The 26,491-nt window shown below is 29.6% G+C and overlaps 2 protein-coding genes across 9 annotated transcripts in view; one reads left to right on the top strand and one right to left on the bottom strand.

The window, feature by feature from the left end:
• The window catches only part of LOC116776442 (synaptotagmin-7), a 468,926-nt gene extending 459,989 nt beyond the window's left edge, over positions 1-8,937 (top strand). For all 8 annotated transcript variants that reach the window (XM_061525674.1, XM_061525673.1, XM_061525676.1 and 5 more), the window contains 5 exons: positions 1,717-1,893; positions 2,185-2,265; positions 2,637-2,805; positions 4,228-4,440; positions 6,175-8,937. In XM_061525674.1, coding sequence (XP_061381658.1) covers positions 1,717-1,893; positions 2,185-2,265; positions 2,637-2,805; positions 4,228-4,440; positions 6,175-6,275 — 741 coding nt within the window. In that variant the 3' untranslated portion in view covers positions 6,276-8,937. The remainder of the gene's footprint in view (positions 1-1,716; positions 1,894-2,184; positions 2,266-2,636; positions 2,806-4,227; positions 4,441-6,174) is intronic.
• Positions 8,938-9,061: 124 nt separating this feature from the next.
• LOC116776661 (uncharacterized) lies at positions 9,062-14,091 on the bottom strand. Its single transcript, XM_032669907.2, has 3 exons — positions 13,904-14,091; positions 9,906-10,094; positions 9,062-9,593 (listed from the first exon to the last, which is right to left on the bottom strand). Exons 1-3 carry the CDS (start codon positions 14,013-14,015, stop codon positions 9,460-9,462), a joined length of 435 nt encoding a protein of 144 aa, XP_032525798.1. The 5' UTR covers positions 14,016-14,091; the 3' UTR covers positions 9,062-9,459.
• Positions 14,092-26,491: the final 12,400 nt, after the last annotated feature.

The following is a 26,491-nucleotide window of genomic DNA, read 5'->3' as shown; positions in this document are numbered from 1 at the left end:
TATAAATATTTACTTCTAAGGACATTTCTTGATGTACCAAAATTTTAACAGTTTGAACAAAATTAGTTTACAGCCGACGTCACTGAATAGTGATATCGAAATATTTGAATTAACTGATTTGTTAACAACGATAAAGGAAAATCATTATAAACACTACAGTTATTTACAATAATAAATTAAAAAAAGGTCACAAAACCTATAATTCATTGAAAACTAAACAAATGATATTTTTAATCTGAACAAACACACACACACACACACACACACACACACATATATGTATATATAAATTTTTGTCTAATTTCATTTTTTTTTTATTTCATTCAAATAATTCTTTTAATCAAAACAAATCACTGAATGCACAAATCTAAAATGAGACACAAAAGCCTGGTATACCGACAATTTAATGATTATGTAAGTAATGTCTTATAGAATAAAATAACGCATATATATATATATACATATATACGAACGTCTCAAAATATTATATTACTATCAAAGCGCCATACTAAAATATTACACTAATTAGATTAACGTTCTCAGTGTAATAAATAAAATAAGGGACATTTAATATCCAATCTCTGACAAAAATTATTCATAAGACTATTTATCCCATAATTCGTAATCCTCATCATTGTGAGTATTCAGCGTTGAGATAGTTAAAAATCTTATTAAACGAGTAATCGTCAGTTTCAGTTCAATCAGTTATCGACCGTTTAACCGGATGTAATAAAGTCGAATTTAAAATGATTGCATACAGAAATACATAATAATTACATCTTACGTATCACGTGTAATAAATATTTATTGTGAATATTAACAAGTCAGTTCGTGTTGTGTGATAATTGTTTTGTTACACTTATAACATGATTTGCGTTGACGCACACACGGACAAACAGAATCTATGTATTACATAGCTTGTTAAATAAGACTAGATTATCCCGCGATTTCAACACATTTATTCAACATTATTTTACAACCTATATATTTGGTACTAATTGTCAGTATCTTCTGAAATTGTTTAAGAAGAAATTAAACAATACATAGTTTTAAAATAAATATGAAATGATACTAACTGTTTTATTTAAAAGATTTAGAGAACTAGGGAAGGATTGGGTACAGGGTACAGTAATTTATCATCCCATTAAAATTTTATTCATCAGTATAAGTCCTTTCAAAATCTTAAACGATTACGCATTTGTTATTAAAATAGTAATACAATATTAGTACAATACAAATAATTTAATAGACACTTAAAAATAAAACGTAAATAATATTTCTTCCAAGTAATTTACAATAGCAATATAAAGGGAAAAATTTCATTCTCATTATATAAAACGACGCGATTGTCAAAGTCACTTTGAAAGAGAGCGGAACACTAGAAAGACTTCACGTAACAAAGTCTTTGCAGTACGAAGTCAGTACTTACTTGACAAAGACCACTTACGACTACACGAAATGAAGCGAATCGAAGCATTGGTTGAACCTTTTCATTATAAAAAAGCCCTTTAGGTGCTTGAGACATTAATATTATGTCAGTATTTACTACAAAGCATATTAAACCCAAAAAGTCTGATGGCACGGAGATAAAATTGATTCGTGTACAAACTTAGTACGTTATTGTGAAACTATTTGCTTTGGCATATACATATGTATATTTTACATTATCTCCTCATCTCATTTCATTTCAAGGTCACACTTTAATTTCAATTCCAGGGCAAGGAACTGCCGGCTAAAGATCTCAGCGGAACCTCGGACCCGTATGTCCGGGTTACGCTACTCCCGGATAAAAAACATCGCCTGGAGACCAAGATCAAACGCAGAACCCTAAATCCTCGATGGAATGAGACCTTCTATTTTGAAGGTTTCCCCATACAGAAGTTACAGAGTCGAGTTAGTATTTCGTTATTAAAATTGTGTATTTCCTTTTATTAAGATTTTCTCTATACTGTTCTTTCTGTCGAACCCGTGTTATTAATGACAGTGACGATTTTTTTCTCCTCTTTCTCTGGATCAATTGTGATAAATAACTTGAGTCCTTACGCAATGTCTGATTATTGGGCTGTTTTGTGTTTTGGAATGTCGTCTTTTAAATAAATACAAGTGGAACATTGGACAGCATTATCTATCAAGATGGATTAATTTTTATTTTTAACGAAAACATAATACAAGCAATGTTTTTAGGTTTTACATCTACACGTGTTCGACTACGATCGCTTCTCTCGGGATGATTCTATCGGGGAGGTATTCCTGCCTCTATGTCAGGTATGCGTGAAATTTGTTTAAATCAAGGATTTGGTGTACACGACGACATACGTACACGATGGAGAACATCAAGAAAAAATGCCAAAACAAATAATCGCTCCAATATTTTAGTCTTAATTAATACAAAATTTCACGTCATCTTACACCTACATATTTTCATTCCTATTTTAATAACTAAAATAACAATAACTTATGTAATAAACGCAAATCTCCTTTGTGAATTAATTTTAAAATTTCTCTATATCTTTCATACACATAAAAATATAATAAATTAAACCAAGGCCGTTTAAAATGAATTAAGTATAATGGATTACGCAATCCCTTATTTCTATAGCTGTAAGTAGTACTGAAAAACTTATTGCATTTTCCAGGTGGATCTCAGCGAGAAGCCTTCTTTCTGGAAATCTCTGAAGCCCCCAGCAAAGGACAAATGTGGCGAATTGCTCACATCTCTCTGCTATCATCCCAGCAACAGCGTTCTTACCCTCACTCTGCTTAAAGCTAGGAACCTGAAGGCCAAGGACATTAACGGAAAATCGGGTGATTCTTTTCATTTATTTAACGAACTCCTTCACCGATTTTGAAAAGCCTTTTTAGCTAAATTAAAAAAGCTAAATTTTGGACAGGTTTTTTATTATTTCAGCTGTCAACATTCATAAATTTTTAAGATCAGCTGGTATAACAACATTGACGTACGAATGAATTTTTTAACAAAATTTATCATATTCACTTATATAGAGATACATTGTAGGGATTTAATATGTTTATACAAGCATACACGCAATCTAATTGAGTCTATTAGTGTGAATAATAGATTGTTAGATGAGAGTTCTAACTAGTCAAGGTAAATATAGGCCTTAAAATTTCACAATGCTGGCCCGGCCAGTGTAATTAGCTATTCATGAGATGACAGCATAAGTAAGCAGTTACAAAACTGTGAACACTTTCCCTCTTATGGTCTTCTGACTTTGTTTTATGATAACATTAACAGCTCGATTGTTTAGAAATGTAATCCAACAGAGACAGCACAACTCATATATGTAGATATCAAAAACTTCAATTTCAATAGCAATCATTTCATAAAAAATATAACTTACGTTTTTTAAAGAAGGTTTAATTACGTGTGTATACGTCAAGAGGTGGTTAAATAGAATGGATATTTAAGTTTAAATGAAGTGAATTTGTAAAAAATATATTTCCCATTACATTCAAAAATGGATTAGATTCTTTTCTTTATTTAGGACTTTTGTATTAATATTTTTACAGCATAATAAAACTAATTTATCTGACAGAAACGGCATTACTTGAATTTATATACCGGATCTTTGGGATCGTAATTCAAATTTACGATCTCTGAAGGAGCTCAAGTTGCTCTGGTGATAATTAAAAAACGTCATTAATTAAGTCCCTTTAACCGACGTAGCTTTTCATTTTAATTTATATCGCAAGAAATACATGCATATATAGTAACAGGCAATTATAAAAATAATGGTAATAAGATGTTACTTCTTTCAGCTAAATAAAATATGATCTTTCTGTGTGAAAAACAAGAGAAAAATACATTAAATAAATATTTTTTTTTTTTAACTTAAAACCGTTGACAGCGCTCATTTAATTTTTCTGCTTGTTTTTTAAAGTTTTTATGATTAATGCTTCGTTCCGCATTTAGTCGTTCCGTTGGAAAAAAATAAAGAGGAAATTTAATTAAAATCTTCCGATTCATAAATGAGATACTGGAATCTGAATTATGAATCATTAAGAAACAGTTTTCACGGCTTGTTTTTTGTATAAAGTTCTCCCGTTGTTTCGGAAACTTCAAGATAAAAATTAGTTTTTTTTTGAAATATTATCTCATTTAAACTTTAGAACTGTAAGTGTAAGCAACTGTGCTGTAACTGAAGTCGCTCTATTCTTTTCTATTCTTCGTGTTATCATTAACCATCATCAACAACGACGTTACAGATCCCTACGTCAAGGTCTGGCTGCAGTTTGGTGACAAACGCATCGAGAAACGTAAGACAGCTGTCTTCAAGTGTACTTTGAACCCGGTTTTCAACGATTCATTCTCATTCAACGTGCCCTGGGAGAAGATCAGGGAATGTTCTCTGGACGTTCAGGTCATGGACTTCGATAACATCGGACGTAATGAACTCATCGGAAGAATATTATTGGCTGGTGCGTACATTGGACTAGAACATATGAATACATATAAAATAACACAGTCTTTTCAAAAACAACAACAAAAAGAATATGAAAATTCATAATGTTTTATGATGCGTACTACGTATGGTATACGTACGTAATACAATACGTAATGGTATAGGTTAAGATGCTTATATTACTGTACTATTCTCTCCCACATCATCAATTATCTCCAGCCCTCTAACAAATTTTTGGAAACTTGGAAAAATCCCCAAATCGTTCACTGCCCAAGAGTCTCCAAATTCTGACTGCAGATGATTTTTGTCTTATAGCACTTTTGTCCATTCTTACCATAACTCTTTCAAGATATAAAATAATCAGCTCAGTAAATTCCTCAACGAAAACTCCTTTTAGGTCGTTTTAAAAATGGAGTTCGTCCTGGTCTTAACGCAGTTATTAGTCAACTACCGATGACATTCGTATGGCAATAAATAAATGTCTTGTTACGTTTTAACTTAAGCAATATGTTTCTGTTAAATGGTTGTCCAAATATTGTCTTAGTCCATCCATATCACAAATATAAACAGGAAGTATATATACAAACATACAAATAAAAAATTCACGTTGGCCCAGAGGCTAAAGGCCGGCCTCTCGTGCGTGAGGGTGAGAGTTAGAAATCTGGCAAGTACGAAGGTGATTTTTCCGAGTCATACGTACTTTCTAAGTGTATTTAGACACCGCTGACAGACAGTGAAGGAAAAACATCGTAAGGAAACCTGGACTTATAATTTCAAATTATAAGTTTGAAATCGCCAATCAATTTTGAGCAAGTGTGGTGATTAATGCTCTAACCTTCTCCATGTGAAAGAGGCCTTTGCTCAGCAGTGGTCTTCAATAGGCTGATAATAAAAAATAAAAAATAAAATATTTAAATCTCTGAGAATTGATTACCCTAGAGCCAGGTTCATTCATCTGACAGAGAACTATCTCAATAAACTTGAGCGTTCAGAACTTCAAATGTCGCTTCAAACGTTACTACTAAGAATTACACATTCTTAATCCTCTGTGCCATGTTATTCCATGCAAAATTAGTCTGTTACATCAAAAACATTCAAGTAAATTTTGATTTCAAGAGTACTAAATAAATTAGTATTTATTAACTTTATTCCTCTCCGTCTATAAGCCAATTTTTTTTTGGCCCCTAATGCTTTGAGTCTATCCGTTCGACTGTCTTAACCATTGAGGGTGCTAAAAATAACAATACTGCATATTATATACAATAAACTCTAATATTATTTTAATTCTTTTAATTTGATATAAAAAATATATATTATTTAAAATAAGTGTTTATTTAACCGTTGCTTTTGTAAATCTAAAGTTTGTTTCATGACCTACAGTTGTTTACGTAATGAAAAAAAAAATTCTTTAACCATGGTCAAGTAGAAATTTCCAAAAAACAACACTACCTTTTCATCTCTTTGAAAAGAGATGAAAAGGTAGTGTTGTTTTTTTTGAATGAACAATAAATAGACATGTACAGCATGAAATGCTGTACATGTCTATTTATTGTATGCCCAAACTAATTTTCTTTTATCATCTTTGACATATTAGCGATAAATTTAATTGACCTCTTTAAAAATACACACAAATGTTAAAATGATTTGATCTGTTATAAATATTTGTAATTCTGAGCTCGGAAGTGAAATAAGGATTATTTTTTCGTATAAAATGATTTAGATGCCTACAAACATTTAATTAATTTTTCAGGAAAAAACGGGTCCGGTGCGACAGAGACGAAGCACTGGCAGGATATGATCACGAAGCCACGTCAGACGATTGTTCAGTGGCACCGCCTGAAGCCGGAATAACATGGGTGCCCGTCGGTTGCAAATCCCTCTTTTGGAGATATGTATAGCTTACAATATAACAGAGAATATAAATTTCAAAAGTTTTGGTAATTAAAAATTAACAACGGATCAGATATTAAGAGAGAATTAACAAAACAATAATTTAATTACAGCAAAGAGTTTACATAAAATTATTTTTTCGATCTAACAAACGAAATTTAGGCCGTATACAATAAAACCTTGATGATATTGGTAAAACATACATACATTGTATTTTTTAATCAAAGGGACTTTGGTTTGCACAAAACTATGTACCGTTATTTGAGAAATAATTTGCATTATCTGTTAAGTGAATTTAGCGTTTTGTCTACGGTGGGCCTTATAATAAATTCAAAACGTCATAAGACTGAGCGGTTAAAAAAAAAATTAAAAAAAATGACAAAAAATTATTTCTTCTACGATATCTTGTTTCCACAGATGATTTTAAAACATTTTCTTATCTCATTCAATATCGATTTTAAATAGCGTAAACTATTTTCTCTATTTAATAAATATTATTTTTTTAATATCAATTCTACTAATATAGTATATAACTCATTTGTTTTATAGGAATGATGTTTTTAATCTTGTTTTAAAATCGTCTGTGTTGCTCGGTACCGTCTCTACCTTTCACAATTTCACTATTTACTCTCGACAGTGTTTCTCAAAATTGAATGCCTGTTTAATCGATACTTTGCTATTAATATATTGATTTTAAAAATTAATTTTGCTTAACAATTAATATATATTATTATGTGCCATAAGTTTATTAACAGCAGACTATAATTAACTTTATAAATATTTTTTATCTTCTTCTTTCTAAAGTTTTGTCTCGACTCAAACCATTCTGAAGCTCTTTCTAAAATATTGACGTTTATGTAAGAGTTGGTAATATCAATGTTAAAATTTTTAGTGAATTAGTTATATATGAAATAATTGTTATAGTGTAGAAATATAATGGTCGTTCATCGCACAAAAATGAGTAGATGATTATAGTTGACTCCTGTTAATTTTATTTAGCAAAAACTCGTTAGCTCAACATTGTTATTTTTTTTATTTGACATTTATATTGCAACATGGTAAAAACAACTGCCAATGAAAACAATAAAAATTGTGTCAAATTCTTATACCGACATAGTTTGAATAGTTGAATTAAATTAAAAAAAAAATCATGTAAACTTTACAATAGCTTCTTTTGTAAATGTTAGTTTGTTTGTGTATAAAATAGACCTACGCTTGTTGTTATAGCTTCGATCTGTGACGTACTTAGTTCGTAAAATTTATAAAGGTTTTATAGAGGGTAGTACATTTTGTAATCTGTGAACCGTTACAAATATTTCAATGAACAAATACGTACTGTAATAGTTCATAGTTACAAATTAGATTGTTGTTATAGAAGTTAGACTGGTCGATGTTTTCTAGATACAGATGTGTAGACAAATTTTATATCTACCCCCAGACCGAGCTTCAGAACCCGATTTTAGCAAAGCCAATGTTGAAATTAGAGGGTACCTTAGTTATATAGATACGAGCCTGGGCATAGACACTACAGAAAACGTCAAAATGAACAAACTATAGATACAAGTGTCAATGTCAAAATTAAAAAGAAATTTAGATCTAGGCTCAGAATTTGTTGTATAGAAACCTGATTTGAAAATTCTGAATATATTTTTTACTCTCGGGTTTTAATGTAGTCTTAGCGACGAGTTTGTGAGACTAAAGAACGGCTTGTTTCATTATTTTTGCTATGCATTTTGATGTTTCAGTTTGAACGCTTATTTATAATAGTGGTAAGCGTTTCACTTAATTTTAAAGCATATCTTCGGTAGTAAATTTTAATATATATTAAGTAAAAAGGTCAATATGAGAGGAATTATTCTATAAATGTATATAATTAATAGAAATATTGCAAAAGTGCGTCATGCAAAAGTTTGGGAAACAGTGGCTATTTTCATACTCATGACGTTTTAAAAGAAAAAAATATGTATCTCCACCTTCCTTACTTCTACCTCGATTTTTTAATTTTCTAATCTTCCAGGCTGTTTTTTTTTTATAAGTAATATAAAATCAAAAACAAGAACTAAAACATTCATAAATATATACTCGAATCACCTCAATCGATATTGTAGCCATTGTGATGTACAAACATATCAGTTTTTTTTGTTTGTTACAAAGCACAAATATATTTTGGTGAAAATATGAAATTTGAATATTATTTTCCTATATATTGTTTATTTTCCGTCACATTTTATATGAATCACGTATAAATACGCTCGCTTTCTACGACGCCATTTTGTGCGCTTGACAGCTCAAGTTTGTAATCGATCGGTGTCTTGTGCAAATGTTAAATTAGGAGAATTGTGATTTTAACAATATAGTACATTATTTTAACATTAAAAAAAAATAATGTTTTGAAATATATAATATCATATTGTTAAGTATGTGTTTAAATATAGACAATGTTAATGTATTTATAGACTGTTACCATAATTGGCTTGTCTATGGTTAAAGTAGTTTTATCAATAGTTTTTGTCGTGTTAAAATGAATAATCTATTGTTTTTTTATTTATTTATAAAGTGTTACTGTATTCTGTATTTATTATACTTGTAACATTCATTATTCCCAAATAAATTATTGAGTTAATTGTCTTGTATTATTTATCTCTGTCTATTAAAGATTTATACAAATATTTTTTAGTCGAAGACATTGAAAAGTCTCAGGATTTTTTTTTAATGTACAAAGGTTTAAGTGAAATAAAATAACGCCATTAGAAATTTTGTATTTTTTATTGAATAACTTTTCTATCATTTACACATCAATATCACAAAATGTCACTAAAAATAGGTATTCAATTAAAAAAAAAACCGATTATTCTAAAAAAAAGTCGCAACGTCAACCATTGCGTCCTAATGTTGTGTCGCCCTTTTGTGAAACAGGCCGGATCTGTCACAATATAACAGGAAACAGGAAACCGCTTTTGAATTCTGAACAATAGATACTATCACTTTAGAAAGTGAGTGACGAAACAGTTGGTTTGACAAAAAAACTCCCGCGAATCATGGCTTAAATAAAAAAAATAAATATATCATTTTTATTTATAGGTAAAAAAATTTGGATTTTCTCTCCCGAATTCACATTAACATTAAGTTTATGAGGCTAAAGAATTTAGGATTTCTTCTCTTCCTCTTTCTTTTCTTCTTCAGGTGGCGTTGGGAGTTCTGGGTATTCTAATTTGACTCCATCCTCGCATGTGAAGATAGGACAGCAATCGGGGAAGGGTGCGGTCTTGTTGGTCTTATCTGGTTACAGGGAAAACTTTCTTTTTTAAACAGGAATTATTATTCTTATCATTCTTTAAAAAATACTGCACGAAAAAAAACTTTCAACTGTTAGATATTTTTGCCGTGAGATTAAATGTGAACATATCTATAGTTCTATTTAAATATGTACATTAATATTTAGGAAATCTGGCAAAAAAAGTCATAAATAAAACATTAAATCCGCTGCAATGTAAAATAATATACATCTTTTATTCATATGATAATGTTACTTCGTAAAACCAGTACTATAATTATGAAAAAAAAATGTATATAAATTTTTTATATGCTCACCAGTATCAAGCTTGCATTTAGGGTTGGCAATGGGCAGAGGTCCACAGTCTTCAACGAGCTCAAGCAGACGTGGCGGCGTGTCCTCGCTGACGACACAGGTGCTTTTGCCGCAAAATGGCGCCAGATCCCACGTGTTACCAGGCTCAACGGTCGCACATCGGGTCGACGCGAAACATAGACCAGGGAAATCTGCAACATTTGCTCTCATGAATATGACAAAGGCTTTGTCTTATCACAAAGGATTTGAGAGTGGGATGTAACAAAGGTTTTTAGTATGGATTAAATGGAAAGTGTTGATAATATTCTACAAGCTTATACGGACATGACATAATGAAAATGCGTTCGTAAGACTTTTAGCTTGACTTTCGTTATTGCTTTCAAACACTCCATCGATAAACAGAAGCCTGCTTTCAAAACTTTCACTTACACCAAGATCATTATATATTTACTGAAAATTGTGGTACATTAAATCATAAGTACGGATATGGAGAGCTCAAAAAGGCATCTTCAAAATTAACTTTTCAGTTTAATTGGTTCTGTTAAATGCAATTTATCTTATTTTATACACGTACAATGTATTTCAATCAATAAATTTACGAAATCAATCAATTTATTCAATCGTACCCAATCGAGATATTTTACGATCTTAGTCATATCAGGCTTAAAGCACGAAAAGGCGTTTACAATGAGCAGCATGTACGTGTGGCAAAACAAGTTAGCTTTTACGGACGATTACGAACCTTATTTGTATGACAGGATAGATTGCACAATATAAGCTACACCTAAGTCTTGCACGATCGACCATGTGCTAGATTGGTAAAGCTGTGCTATTAACTTTAAAGGAATATTCTAAATTACCTCAAACTAACACATTTATATTATGACTAGAATATTCTTCTAGTTAGTACTAACGCGAAAACTGCTGTAACATTTTAGATGAATTTAGTCACGATATTAGACTAAAATATCAGACAAGTAAATATTCTCATCGAAAACTACAGAGACTAATCAATTAAGTAATCATAGCTCTTTATGCAGGTTACACATAAGGATATATAATAAATTAACTTTCATTAAAAACTCGTTGTAAACAATTTAGCAGCTATGACGTAACAAGGACAAACAAATATTCCTCCCACGTATCGCTGTAACTGGGCCGAATGAAAGTTGTCGTCGTAAGGAAGCTACGTCATAAAAAAAAAACAATACATCGTAACAACTACTTATAAGTCCACGTACGCTTAAGTTACGGAACTGTAAGTTTTATATAAGATAAATAACATTAAAATACGTAATCATTACTCTTATTATTATTAAAATAATATTCAATACAAATAAATTATTTTCATATGCTTCGTCTTTGTGTATTCCAAGGCTTGGTTAAAGTGAATGGCTCTATTGTATACAGAGCTTTAATTGTTATTATCCGTGCAAAAATCAAACTCAATAAATAATATTTGAAAATGTTTATATTAGATATAAGTTCGTATGTTATATTAGCTGTATTCTGAGTCAGTATATTCTAGATTAGTCGTTTATCTGTTCCTAAAAACTAAACCAGTCACTACGAGTTACACAATATATTATGAAATCGTTCTACATTTGTACTTTCACTCATATTTTGCTCCTTAAAAAGTGATATACATTTATATACATATAAATCAAACTTGTAAATAATATAAAATATGAAATTCTTACTTAAATAAGCCTACATAATTCCAACCATCTAATTATTTAACTGAAATAACTCATCGTGTATTATATCTCATATATATGTATATATATTACTAAGGTGTGAGATGCATTCACTCGATCGACGTAAAAGTTGCATAAGGCGAATGCATCGCACTTTCGACGACGCATCTTTAGACTCATATAATAAAATTCGCGTGACTAAAGAATTATCTCTTTTGATTAAACTCTCTCTATTTATAATTATTTGTTATTAGAAAGTAAGTTGATACGTCTTTTACGTCCTAACTTTCCTTATATTTTTTGATTGTCAATATAACTTAGAATATACAGATAATTCCTTTTAGGAATATATTAAATATAGTATGTATACAAAAAAACGTATATATTTTTTCATATTTCAGTCATCTACATCAGCTATATATGAATCAGGAATCGAAAAGCAGTTGTTTAAGCGCCAAACCCTTCCTTATTGATTTCACTTTCAATTGTCTGTCAAACTTATGTTATGTGAAATTGTCACGATTTCAAAATGGCGATCGAACTTTAAATCCACACAGATCCAAATACATTTACATAATGGCGTGACAACATCCAGAAATGGGAATTGCAGTATAATAATAATCATATAATAAACTTGATAAATTAAAACCAGTTTACGTATCAATTGGACGATTAATTTATGATAAGTGTATAAATTATACAAACTAGTCCAAAGGATGCCAAATGTTGCTTTTGAAACATCGGAAAAATATCATTATTTTTTTTTTCTATCCAGCCATTTAAAATTTACAATATCGATTTCGTGTTCGGAGACTCATAATTTATTATGATATATTTAATGTATTTTATTTTAAGAAATAATTAAATACGCATGTTACTTTTTTGTTTCTAAAACGGCAAAGATATTTTGACATGCTCCACATTTTAATATAAATACTAAGTTGTCTAGATTAAATGCACATGAGTTAGGAATAAGGCTAGTCTAGAACCTTCCAAGGCTGCTGCCTCTCACATTCTGACTCAGAACCTTTTACCGCAAAGGCCACCAGGAAATTTTTTAAAACTCATAAGGAACAATAAAAAATTCGGTGACAAAACACCAAAAGATTTTCTATTCATTCATTAAATGATAGTATCGTAACAAACATAACTAAACAATTTTCTAATTTACATACAACTAGACATAATAAACAAAAGTAAAAATAGAGATAATTACAACAGAATATGTATGAATATTTTTTTTTTTTTGCCATTTATCGGCGGCCGGGTCTGAAGGTGTCATAATAAAAAATGGCCAATTATACCGCGAAGACACGCAACCGTCTCGATTACAACATCTCCTGTTGCACGATGCGTTTGTTAATTTGTAAGAAGGTTTTAGAAAATGTGTTATATTGTACAGTTTATCATAATTACAAATTAATACGAAATAAATCATAATAACTAATATCCAGTCGTAACTTTTTTGTATCATATTGCTGAACAGGAAATTATATATAATATATTTAAATTAAGAAACGTTTTTGATGACATTAAAGTTTTTTTTATATATATATAAAAAATGAAGTCAATGAAATTGTGACAAAAAACTTAATTGCTCGATTAGATTCAACTTTTGACGGCCAAGGTCAAGGTTATATAATTTAGTATATTTTTTTTTATTTATAGCATGAGGTAAAAGTTACGTGTTAATAAAATTTATTTAAAAAATATTTAATTTTGTAAATAATATGCCACAAAATAATTGATGATTGTAAGTGTTGCTAGAACTTAAAATAATATTGTAAAAAAAAAAAAGTTTTAAGAAAATATAACTCCGTATTGAATCTGTAGATTAAAAAAAAATTAAGTGTCATATATAAGTTAGTTATTTTTAATTTTATTTTATTGTAATACAGAAAATAATATATATACTAGTATAGGAGTACATGTGCAGTAAATTAAATTGTTAGCCATGCTGGAATAACAGTTTAAGCTTTTCATCCGTTTTATGGCGCATATAAAAAAAAATCTAATAGGTAATAAAATTAGCTTGTTTCAGAAATGAAGTAATCCCAATAAAATAGCAGTCTAACAGGAATTATAACTGCCAATAGAATTTATTACTTAATTTATTAAATCGATCTAGCGCGATACAAAACAATGTTATATAATTACATTATTACCAAACACGAAAATGATTTAAAATATAATATTAATAATTTGTTTGTCATTCTAATTACATCGTAACCAAAAACAATGTAATCTTACAATGTTATCCCTCAAATCTTATGCCATTGTTACAGAGTAATAAAATCACTGACCTCTTAAAACATCAGCTGGTATCAGACGGCGGAAGGTCTTCGGACGTTCATCGTCTTTGTCGTCAGCTGCGTACGAAAACGCGATTATAGCCAGAACAATTAGGTACTTCATGTTAAACACCTTACGAGTGCTTACAATAACCGTATGTCGCGTTATAACGCGTGAGCTTGTAACTGAGTTGTTTCTGCTGTGGTCAGTGAGTTTTATTGAGTGCCAGGGGGTGGGGACGAAACAAGATGGCGGACTGGAATAAGGCTTCCCGCGTATGAAGTTTTTGATGAAAATGGATAAATAGTAGTAATTTATAAATTATATATAATTTTTTTAAGTATTATAATGATGTTGTGACTGTGTTTGTAAATAGGTTACAAAATTGCCATGAAAACCGTATCACGTTACGAAACTCATTGTCTTATTGTTGCGAGTGTGAATGTATGTGTTCTAGAAGTTGTGTATATTTTCATATAACTAGAATCTAGTTGTATTTATTAACTGATTATACCTTATGTAAACTTCTATACTTGTTTTATACTTACTGAAACGATTGTATTATTTAAATATGCCATAAACATTAGTTATGTACGTAAGAACCCGCTGATTTGAAATATAATTTTAAGGTCGATTAAGACATGTTTAAAGTAACATGATAAAGATTACAAAGCCAGTGATCCGAATATCCGGGGAAAAAAATTTAGGGTGGTCCTATGTCATGCAAGAGGTACATTAAATTACGATAGGCTTGTAAAAACCGTAACTTTCAATCTGTTACTATCATTTATAGTGATGCAGACGTAATCTTTCCTAAATAGTATCGGTCATAAAAAGCGGTAAATCTAGTTGTAGATTGCAACAAGGAGTATTTTACTCTGGAATAAAACCATTCTATCCCGAAAATTGTATAATAAAAACTACGATTGAAGTAATATCACAAGTCCTAAATAATTTTTTATCTTTCTTACAAATAATGTTTTTTTATTTGAAGCCCAATAACAAAATATTAAATTGCTCGTCATATTTTTCAAATTCTCCAAAAATTTACATAATTTTTTCAATAATCGCATGAAAAAGTTTAAGCAAAATAAATAAATTATAACACAGGTAAGAAGTTTAATTGTCTGTCTATTTCGTCCGCTTGTTTACATTGTTACAAATATATATTTCTGTAAACTAATATGTATGGGTTGTAAACAAATTAGTTAAACGATAATACGTTAAAAACATGTAGTGATGTGGTTTTTTACTGCAAATTGAATTTTATTATACAAAAAATAAATATTATTTTGCTTCGAAACGCAAATAATTTTGTATAGAAAGGTTGATTGTTTTGATCAAAAGACCTTTCAGTTTATTTATTTTTGTTACCATAATATTTCGCAATGATATATTAAACTTTGTTTCATTCGCACTGAGATCGTATAATATTTTGCCAATATCAAAGTAATCAATACATTGGGAAGTTATTCTTTAAGATGATATTACGTCAAATTTTTTTGGTGACATTTGTCAAAAGTTTGACAATACTCACTGAAATACGAATTAAAAAAAAAAATAAAAAAAATACACAAGCGAAAGGCGAAATGTGATGTGCCGTATCCGAACATTCACTTCCGTCGGTGAAACAAAACAAACCTTAATTTCATAGACAGAGAACTCAAAATCAATTCGCTATTACGATTTTTTTATGCTCTTAAACGGCACCTTGGTTTTAATCCACTCGTTTTTTTAATACACTTAATAGTTTTTAACAAAAATTGTTTTGTTTAAAAATTAAATATCCTGGTAATCAATAATATATGTGCATTAATTTTTTGGAAAATCGTGTTTGAGAAAAGGTTTCTAACCACCAAATTTGTATTTAGTCAATTCCAATTTGGTAATTTGAACCTTTCCGTAAGTCAAACCGTCTAGCCAAATATTTTCGATGTCTTTAATTCATGTTAGTGACACGTTCGTGTCTACCGAACTATCAGATAATTTTAAAAATTTCTCAATATTTTTCATTATACTGCTTTAATATAGAAATCTATTTTAGACTTCATAATTTATAAAAATCTTATATGTAATGAAGTTAAATTATTGCAATTTCATAAACGAAATTGTACTAAAGGATTTACAAATTAATATAAAGCTACCATTCGTTCTTATTATTTAGTTTTTAAATTATTATTTACTATATAATATTTTTAACCAACTACCTAAGCATCGATCTGGCGACAAAGTATTGCCTTCATTCAAGAACACCAGCACATATTCCCAGAACCTTCGGTAACAGTTCCAGACTCCTAAGACAAGAAAAATAGAAATTAAATAAAAAAAATATTTATAAAAAGACTGAGATATAATTTTCTTCTGATATAAATGTCGTCAGTAAGTCAGTTAATATTTATATATATATATTTTTTTGTTAATATAATTGAGTTCATAATTACGGCCTTTTAAGACGAAGACGCTGTAAAAGCTTTTGTAACTAAATGAAAATTATCCGCTCTTTCTATTAGAAAGTAATAAATATTTATACATATTATAGACAAAAAATAAGCTCCACACTCTCACTTGCAGAGGTTTTCCTTGTTGGCATTAATTGTTTACAATAAACTGTACAATTCGAAATATAATTGAATAAAACAATAAGCCAGGTACAGTCCTTACGTAACTGAAGCCTGTTTTAATTTTATTATGTAGCTAGTCTAGCATAATTTATGCATAATGGCATTGCATTCATATAATTCAAATATATACGTTCGCGTTGATGTAATTAATTTAATATAACAGTTAGAAAACAATTTGGTAACAGAGTTTTGGACGCATTCAACCATTATATGGGGGTGTACCATAAAAAGCTATTAACAGCGACTATGCTGAGAGAAGTCAATGTAAACTCGACATTATAATTAAGTTATTAAGATATTTTTTGTAATAACTATAATTTTAAGTGATTCCTAAATTCGTCTTCTTGTAGTTATCTCGTTTTATACACAAATATTTACGTAAATAATAATGATGTTTTTTTTTTTAAGAACTACGTTTAAATATTCTACTTTCACTTATAAATCATAACGTGACTGCAAACTCTTAGTTTGCTTGTCCATGTAATCTTTGATCTCCCTCGACTTAAACTTAACTAACAATCTTGTCACATCGCATCGTAAGAAGTTTCCTTTGTATGGGATAATGTATTAACAATTGAGTATAAAGCTATCAAATAAAATGTCTGAAAGGATAAAAAATCGTGATATTTTAAAAATATTGTACGTATTTTTGTCGACTTGCTCTTGGAAGAAACTCTGCAAAAATATTCAAAGCGTAAACTGCAACGTTTTCAGTTCTCTCTTCGTCTTTTACAATAACTTCAATTACCAAAACCGTAACATTTAAACAATTTAAATTTCCGTTCGAACAAAACAATTTAAATTGTCTATTCTTTTTAAATGATCAGTCAGTGACATAAAAGCGAATTTAAAAATAGCTATACTAATAATTTTGGATATTTAAAATATATAATATACATTAATTTAAATTTAAATCATTTTTGTTATCTAACATCATAAGATATGTATATGAATCGTTTGCTTGTAGATACATGTAAATAGAGAGCTTATATAATATTAATAATATTTTTTATATACACTATTTTCTTGTATTCAGTCACAGCCATAAAATTATACTGCGAATACAAATAAATGCATTTGATTTTACCGTCTTACGGTCATGCTTAAGGAAGCACGAACCCTGTCGCTGTTCATTTCACGTAGATTATTCTCAATGACTTTAAACTTTATATAATTATATTAAATATTCGCAGATGCAAGCAGTAATCGAACCTGCGACCTCTGGGATGGTGTAACGCTAATAATGCCTAATGCACCGACTCGAGTATGGACACGATGGCTTAATTGGCAAAGTAACTGGAACAAGACACTCCGGAGATTACAGGTTCAAAACCGGCTCGTTTATCGTTAAATTTTTATTAATATATTATTTAAAAATTTCTGTATCAATTAGTTATAAATATCTAACATAACGTTAATCATGAAGCGTCATTTAGTATGTGTATAAAAAGTAGCCCAAAATCAGACGTAGGCAGTGTTTTGTAAATCAAAATGCTATATAAAATCTTCTATTATTTTCCAAATTATTCATATAATTAATAAAAATAAAATAATTTGAGCCTGAACTCAATTCAATAGACATTAAAACTGTATATATATATATTTATATATATATAAAACATAGTCTTTATATTTGAAATGCTAAAAATGGTGATAAAACTATCCACTTCAATATAATTGATAAACGACAAGTTATATATGAAATAAGTCATCAATTCTTAGTGATATTGAATTTTTTTTTTTTACGTTACTGAATAGGATATAAATAATTGTGACGTTAACAATGAAATATAACTTCACGGGAGAAAACACATAAGGCACACTAGAGCCATTAGTATTGTGAAAGGCGCGTGTATTGTAATAGCTAAGTTGAAATTTTGTAAAAAATTATAAACGTTGCAAAACTGGGTACTATCCGATGTACATACATATAAATATATATATATATTTATAAATTAATATTAAATATATAAATATATATATATGTTTATATATATACATATATGTATATATATAGGCATATAAGTTTTCAAAATAGATAGCTGTCAGGCGATAAAATAACTAATGTTACACACATATACAATTTTTTTTTTTTAATTACAGTGCCAATAATAATTCTAAACATATACAAAAAAATAATCAACACAATGAAATCGTATCGATTGCAATTAATCTCAGTGCTGCTATAATAGTTTTATCTAAACCTAGGTTACAAAAGGTCAAATCCAGTGATAGTCTCAAGAGACGAACTTGCAACGCTTAGAAAGTGAAGTGAATGGGACATATTTAGAATGTCCAATAATTCACTTTATCTTTCTTATAATGAATATGCGACAGTCAATCTGTTTGTGTCGATGTATTTGTGACGTTTTCATCAAAATTACCAAAAAAATTATGTAACTTTAACGATCGAAAAACCGTATCATATTTTATATTACTTTTATCTGATAAAAGTTTTAACCGACTTCAAATAGAAGAGTATTTTGAATTTTTATAAATACCAATTCAATATATATATACCAATTATATATATATACCAATTCAATTCAATATATATATATATATATATATAAATAAAAGGCCGGCTAAATATTAATCTTTTTGTTGTGACAGATATTATATAACTCCGTACACATTTTTTAAAGATAATGAAAAAGTTTAAAGGTAAAAAATGTACCTACACAATGGACAATTTAATAGAAAATACTTTTTTTAATAACAAATAATATGTTCTAATAAAAAAAAAATACAAATTACTCACTATAGACCATAGATTCATTTATGCGATTTTAGTACACCGTGTTTTATGTTTGAAATACATATATTTAATAAATACCTACTATTTACATTATATTCTAATAGTAAATAACGAATAAGCGTAAAGTAATACAGTTTAAACTAAAAGAAATATGCCTTTTATCGATATATTATTGATTTTTTCATTAAATTTGGCAAAAAAATAATGATTTTCCTATTAATAGGCCAGCATCTCGTTCGATTTCGAGCCTCTATAAAATTCTAACAAGACAATGCTCTTTTTTCCCATTTAATACTATTTCTCAATTATATATTTTACGTGATACAATCAAAGAACGATGAACATAAATTTCATCCTCATTATAACGGACAGTGCTCGACATTTATAATAATTGAATAATACATGCAACGTACTGCAACCTTCGTCCACTTCCTAGTGCATTTACAATCAATCGATTTGTAATCTCAAACTTAGGTCCAGGTCCACCGAAATATATACGAATGTTTAAAATTAAACGACCGATCAACACGTCCGTTTGTGTTTTATTTCAATTGAATTTGTAGTATTAATGAAGATATAATTAACCACAACTTATTTTTATTTTATTTTAAGAATTTAAAAGGTTTTTTTTTTTAATACAAATTTAAATAAGGCTATTTTTGTAATAGAATCGTGTACCTACATTGTATTTTTATTTTTTTATTTTTAGTTGTTATTTATTATATATATATATAAATATATTTATTATATTTTATTATATATTTACAAGACGAGTAGTTTTATAATCACACAGTTTATTTCTTGTATTGAAATCAAATACTCAAACCAAATAAATTTTATAATATAATTATAAAACAAGTAATATTATATACGAGATGAAGGCCTTCAAAAACTTTCGAAAAAAATTTTTTATTAGCGATTGCTTAATTCGCTCTCAATTTACTTCAAGCCAAAAAAAATGGTCTTAAAGGCGATAATTAACTGACTAAAACTATGAATGAAGGAAACAATGCTCATTGTAATGGCTCCAATTAAAGATACGAGACTAAACATCTCAGCAATCCAGAGATTCACCTCGCGGATGCTGTGTCCATCGCGTCGCAGGGAGAGGTGCTTCAACAGTGCCTGATACTTAAAAAGGATATAAAAAATTACGTAACTATTAAAAGTGACCTTTATTGTGCTATAATTATGATGTATACGCGACATTTTGTCTTTATTTATGAACGGCCATGGACGCCTAAATATGGCGATCACAGATTATCTGTTCAGATCCTGACATTTATATGTATACAATATTTTCTTGTAGGTACGTCTCAAATTTTCTTACGTTTGAAGTATTTGAACGCTGCGTGTCAACTCTTCAATCAATATACATAACTTTACAAATATATCCTGTGTGATAAACGTGAAATAACTCATTTCTAATGATATAAATTAATTCCAAACATACAATCGTTACTTAAGAAAAAGCTTTTTTATTAAAATGTGAAAAAAAAATTAACTATATCTGTCCTCTAGATATGCTTTATTTGATAAAACATTCGATTGGTGTTAAACGTTAAAACTGTAAGTATAGAAGTATATAAGACCTCGCTATCTGGTTACAACTCGTTTTATGCTCTGTGCATTTGATCGACTTGTCAATTGGACACATATGTCAAGTTCACGACAGTTACTCACCTGTCACATGTGTATAAAATTAATAATTGTATAAAGAATTAATATACACAGGCAGAATATACTGTGCACTTCTTTGGACGGATGAAGGCCACATTTAAAACAACAGACCAAAGATCTAATGATTTACTTAAAAGCAACAAGATGTTTATATAATATAAAGAAGAAAAAGAATTTCTTTGTTAAAAACTATATGAAAATTAGTCATTTTATTAAAATACATAAGGTTCATATTTCTTTAACAATTTACACGAGATATACGTAGTTATTTTAATGAAACTAAGTTATTCGGATACTACGTATTTTTAAATGTTTTATATCTACATGATCCCGACGTTTCGGTCCGTTTACAGCGACCGTGATCACGGACGGACGATATGATAGTGTTATACATAGTTGTATAACAAATTGATATATAAGTACAATAAATTTAGCTTAATATACATATACTATGGATTGATATAAAAGCAATGTAAGCTGGTTCAATAACCTTTGATATTAATTGATGGGAAAAGTACATTCTATTGCAATTTTATTTAAATGATTCTTCTTCATTATTTGATAGTTTTAAATATTCTCAATCTGTGGTTAAACCTGATAGCGTACCTTTACCTTGTGGACGAGCAAGTATTATGTATATGTGGTTAGGTAGAGAGAGGAGCTTGGACGATGGAGGTGAGCGTATAATGCGCGTTAGATAGGGCCCCTTAAACCTCCTTTTAAGCTCCTCTCCCTGCATCATGGACCCGGCACCCGCACGGTGAATCCATTGAATGCTAAGAGGTTTCGTTTATGTCTACTTTTTTATATTCATAATTGTACATTCTGGCGTAAAACAAATTATGCTTATTCAATTTTAATACAAAGTACTAATGTATTGTTTTGGTGAGAATATATGACTTGAGTTTCACATCATTTAAGTCAGGTATTGTTAGTATAACAAAGGACACAAAACATTGATTTATATATATATAATAATTGCATCTAGATCGATATCTCAATTATCTGGCTTTCATACAAAATCTTTGCCAAGCTCAAACAACTGCGCCAGTAAACGTAGCTTTGCGAAACATTTAAGTATCCAAAAACACAAGGCTGGTGTTGTGTCATCCACATATATATATATACATTCTGATAATATAATTAAGGGCTGTGAAGCAAGATAAATATTAACATAAATTGGATTACGTAAACGCATAAAACGTAGAAACCTCCACATTATACATGAGCCTTATTATTTTAATTGTATTAAATTATTATATAAATATATCCGAAAGTTTACGTGGCATGTCTATAATTCACGATAATCGCTGCACCCGCAATAAGTTTCTATTTCATGGATTTTCGTCATAATGTATTTGTATACGCGTTTAAGGCGTGTTGGATGGGGGCCCCTTAAACCTACACTTGGTCGCAAGTCCTAGGCACTGTTGAAGCTCCTCTCCCTGCTACATGGACCCGGCACCCGCACGGTGAATCCATTGAATGCTGAGAGGTTCCGTCTCTTAAAAAGCTTTATCCGTATTTAGTATGAAAGTTCAAAATAGTGGTAATCACGAAACGTAATCTAAGCAAAATGTTCATATATTTTTTTATACTAATCTGATATTTTTTTTTGTCATTTTCATGACTGACAAAATACAATGGCTCCAGTGCGTTGCCTTGTGGTACAACATTGTCACAATGGTGGGTTGACCTTAAAATGCTATTTTCTGACCCTCGTTTGTTCTCGTTTCCTTTGTTATTTTGATCCGTGTGACCCGCAACTAACAGAATGGATTCATTTTCAACTTGGTGCAACAAATGTCTGATCCAACGATGTTATCACTTTAACCATCTATACTTTGACAGTCAAAATTAATTTATTTAAATATATTTGAAATAATTTTCATCGTAGACGTGGAAACAATGGATTATCTTAAGGGATTTTGTAAAGAATTCGTAGACCTTAAGGATAACTAAACCAGTCTTACCAAATAAGGCAATCATTATTCAACTGGGTCAATTTTCTTTAAAAAGCCATAGGATTCGGGTCATTCTCATCCAAAACCTATTTTGACCTTCAAGCTCAATTAACACATAACCTTTCGAACCAGACAATCGCGAGTTTCTCGTAAAACCCGTGAAATTTTCAACTCTCCGTCTACGACACGTCTGTTTTCGAGTGTGAATAATTTTTTAGCAACGCTCTTACGCCGTGTAATCTCTACGTTTTATAAGTAAATTCTTTTTTCTAATTATACACTCACGTATTATACGGATCTAACTTGTTCTGGGCTATCACCTTTCAAATAAATTTTAAAGTTTTATGATGACATACAATTTTAGAATTTAAAATGCACGATTGTTACTGACACTAAGTGTATTTGTCACTAGTTCTGTCATGCGGCTATACCCAATTTCGATCGGTTATACACCCATTAAATCCTATATATTTTCTGAGTCTTATCTACCTATACACAAAACTTTCGCCTAGTAACTTCCACATTGGTAATTTTTTTACGTAATAAATATAAATTAGGAGAACAAAATATTCATTAAGAGTATTTATTTTGGTTGGTTGGTTGTTCTAAATATGGCCTTCATCCGTGCAGAGACGTGCACAGAATATTCTGCCAGTGTCGTGTAGAATGGAGACACGATCCGGGGTAAACTAAGGAATGGAATAAAATCTAACAGCTTCAATTTAAGTCACAATTAGGTACTTTGTTAGTAGATCTAAAACAGCAGAGAGTAGGGGCCGTTCATAAAATACGTTGGCCTACAAGGGGGCGGGGGTATGGCTGAGGGAGGGGACTTGGTTATACGGTAACGTGATGTTCGACGTTTTTTATTTTATTTATATGTTCGTTAAGAAAGATATTTATTAATTAATAAATAAGTGATTTAAATTTTCGGAATTTGTGTACTATTATTTAAAATTTACTATACTCAGCAAGGGGGGTCTTGGTTTTTGTGACGAAATATTTCTAGGGGGGGTCACAGAAAGTGTGACACAGCGTGACAATAGGGTAGGAAGGGGTAAAAAAACCTGAATTTAGCCCCTAAATGCAAAAATATCATTTTAAACGTATGCGTCTTATGAAACGTTATCAATTTTAAAAGTACATAGAAAAAATCCGGCATTTAAACCATAATATTATGTAAGTCAGAATCAGAATCTGTTAAGATCCAACAATTAGGTCCAAGACTGAAAGATTTGTTTAGAATTATTTAAATGTAACAAATTCAACGTGAAATTTAAACGCAAATTAGTGCAACATAAAAAATAAATAACTAATTAACAAACGCTTCGCTGGTATGAGATAATAAAACCGTGTAAATCCTATTTTAAATTGGTTTCCTCCTCAATCTTAAGGCTATTTACGCTATTATGAAAAAAATATTAACAGAATGCTTCCTACAACAGTTATTATCTTGTATATAAGTTACACTTAGTCATTATCAGCGTTTAGGAAATTCAACGTGGTTTACAAACCTGTATGAGTGTTTTTTTTTTGGTTCCATTGACCTTAATTAAGTTAAATAAAATTTAAGATAATACAGAGGCGAAACCTCTTAGCTTCCATGGATTCAACGTGCGGGTGCCGAGTACATCGTTGCAGGGAGAGGAGCTTCAACAGTGCCTGGGACTTGCGACCCAGGTGTATGTTTAAGGGCCCCTATCTAACGCAAGTAAATCTAAAGTAAATAAAAGTTAAGTTTAATTTAGGATAGGATTATGTAAGCTAAAAGGTAAGTTTGTTATCTAAGAAAAAAAAAAGTAAATTTAATAATTTAAACTAGCAAACTTAGATTTACGACGCCATTTTAGAGAATGCTTTAGAACACAAAAACAATGACAGTATTCGTTGCTTGTATTAAATACACGAAGACAAAGAAACTATTTTCATAATTATTAATTAATACCATTTTTTATCGATAAAAAAAATCTTCTCGACATCCGGGATAAAATACCAAAGCGTTTAATACAAATGTCACATTTTGTTATTTAAATAATACAATTCTATTTAAGTATGTTTTACATACATTACTCGTTATCTTCGCTCGGTGTTACATTAAATGTATGGACTGGGTAATGTGTAAGAAAAATTTTAAATGACATTAAATTTATCGAAATGTTACATTACATATACAATATAAGACGAGGAACCTTCGTAATTTTAACCTTTCAGTGCTCACAAAAGCCATCAATTATAAATACATGAAAGTAAAAGTAAATGTAAATGTATTAAGTTACATTCATTAAATTAATGTATTGGCATTTACATTAATTACATTAAGAATTCATTCAGCGAGTGTATGTAAATTATAATGAAAAATTAATTTCGAGAGGGTAGTTTTGATATTATTCTGTCTAGTTGTAAACAATGGGACGATACTTCAGTTTGAACGTGAAGTTTTCACTTGAAACTGCATAGTAAGCGTTTCCTGTTTCTGGTTCATTAACCTACGTTTATATTATAATGTATATGTATATATAAAATTAAAAATAAAAACACGTTGTAATAAAGATTAGTTGCAAGACAATACAACTATACAACTCCTAATTTTAAAGTTACTGTAAGTTGTAAAATTTTAGAGCATCTGTAATATTTAGAGTTGTAGAGATAACAAAATATATCAATAACTTAAAAAATATTTTTGCAAACATGAAAACAGATTATTATTTTTTTTATTATCCAATTTACCAAAAAAATTATATTCCTATTTAATAATATTTAAATATTTTTGGTTGCTTTATTTTAATTTAGTATAAAAATTTCGTTGGATCAGTTTAATACTATATGTTATTTAAAATCTACTTTCAAAGAGGATTTATATGTAGTAATAGTTGCTTCACTGTTCAAACCATAAGTCTGCGAAGATCTGACGAGAGCGGCCACTAGACTAGCGATGTGAGGTATAATATAAAATTTATCGTAATACTGTCTTTATGTCGGTAATTTTAATTAAACTACAATAATTTGATGAGAGCAATCTGTGTTTTAATGGCCACAATTATGACAAATTTTTGTAATAGTCTAAGGCTTTCATTATAGTAAACTATCCAAAAAGTACAAATTGGTACACTAAAACAACTATTACGCTTTGTCAACAAGCTTTTATAATCGTAAACTTACTTATAAAACAGTTATCAGAGCAATGAGTGAGTAAATTAGTCTTAACCCAACTCCGCTTTCGATTTCAATGAATTGTTGGGAGTAACGAATACCGACGCGGGCGGACGCATACCTAAGATGTAATTCAAATATACGAGAAATATTTTTTCATACTACTATTAAAATATTTATATGAAATACAAAATAAATAGAGCTTTTAATCGGGTTTACTATAAATCCGGTTTTATAATAATATAAAACTTGTAACGCTCAATTTAGAACCTCCATTCTCGTGGCCCGACATGACTCATAAAATAGAAAGTTGTTCGTGACATCGGCTGTATCCAGAGCAACGTATGACTAATATTGTTTTTAAAAACTTTTATAACCTCCCAATAATTCTAGTCACTGCTGTAATAATTATAATAAACATGACTT

The sequence above is a fragment of the Danaus plexippus genome, chromosome 30 (genome assembly GCF_018135715.1).
Source record: "Danaus plexippus chromosome 30, MEX_DaPlex, whole genome shotgun sequence".
Lineage (NCBI taxonomy): Eukaryota > Metazoa > Arthropoda > Insecta > Lepidoptera > Nymphalidae > Danaus > Danaus plexippus.
Note: the sequence above shows the minus strand (reverse complement) of the source record. Positions and strands in the feature narration are given on the sequence as shown.

Bases quoted from the DNA above. Each gene is read 5' to 3' on its own strand.
- LOC116776661 (XM_032669907.2), bottom strand. From the start codon at position 14,015: ATGAAGTACCTAATTGTTCTGGCTATAATCGCGTTTTCGTACGCAGCT. The intron at 10,095-13,903 runs GTCAGTGATTTT...CAAATGTTGCAG, and splicing joins ACCAGCTGATGTTTTAAGAG to ATTTCCCTGGTCTATGTTTC. The intron at 9,594-9,905 runs GTGAGCATATAA...CCCTGTAACCAG, and splicing joins TAAATGCAAGCTTGATACTG to ATAAGACCAACAAGACCGCA.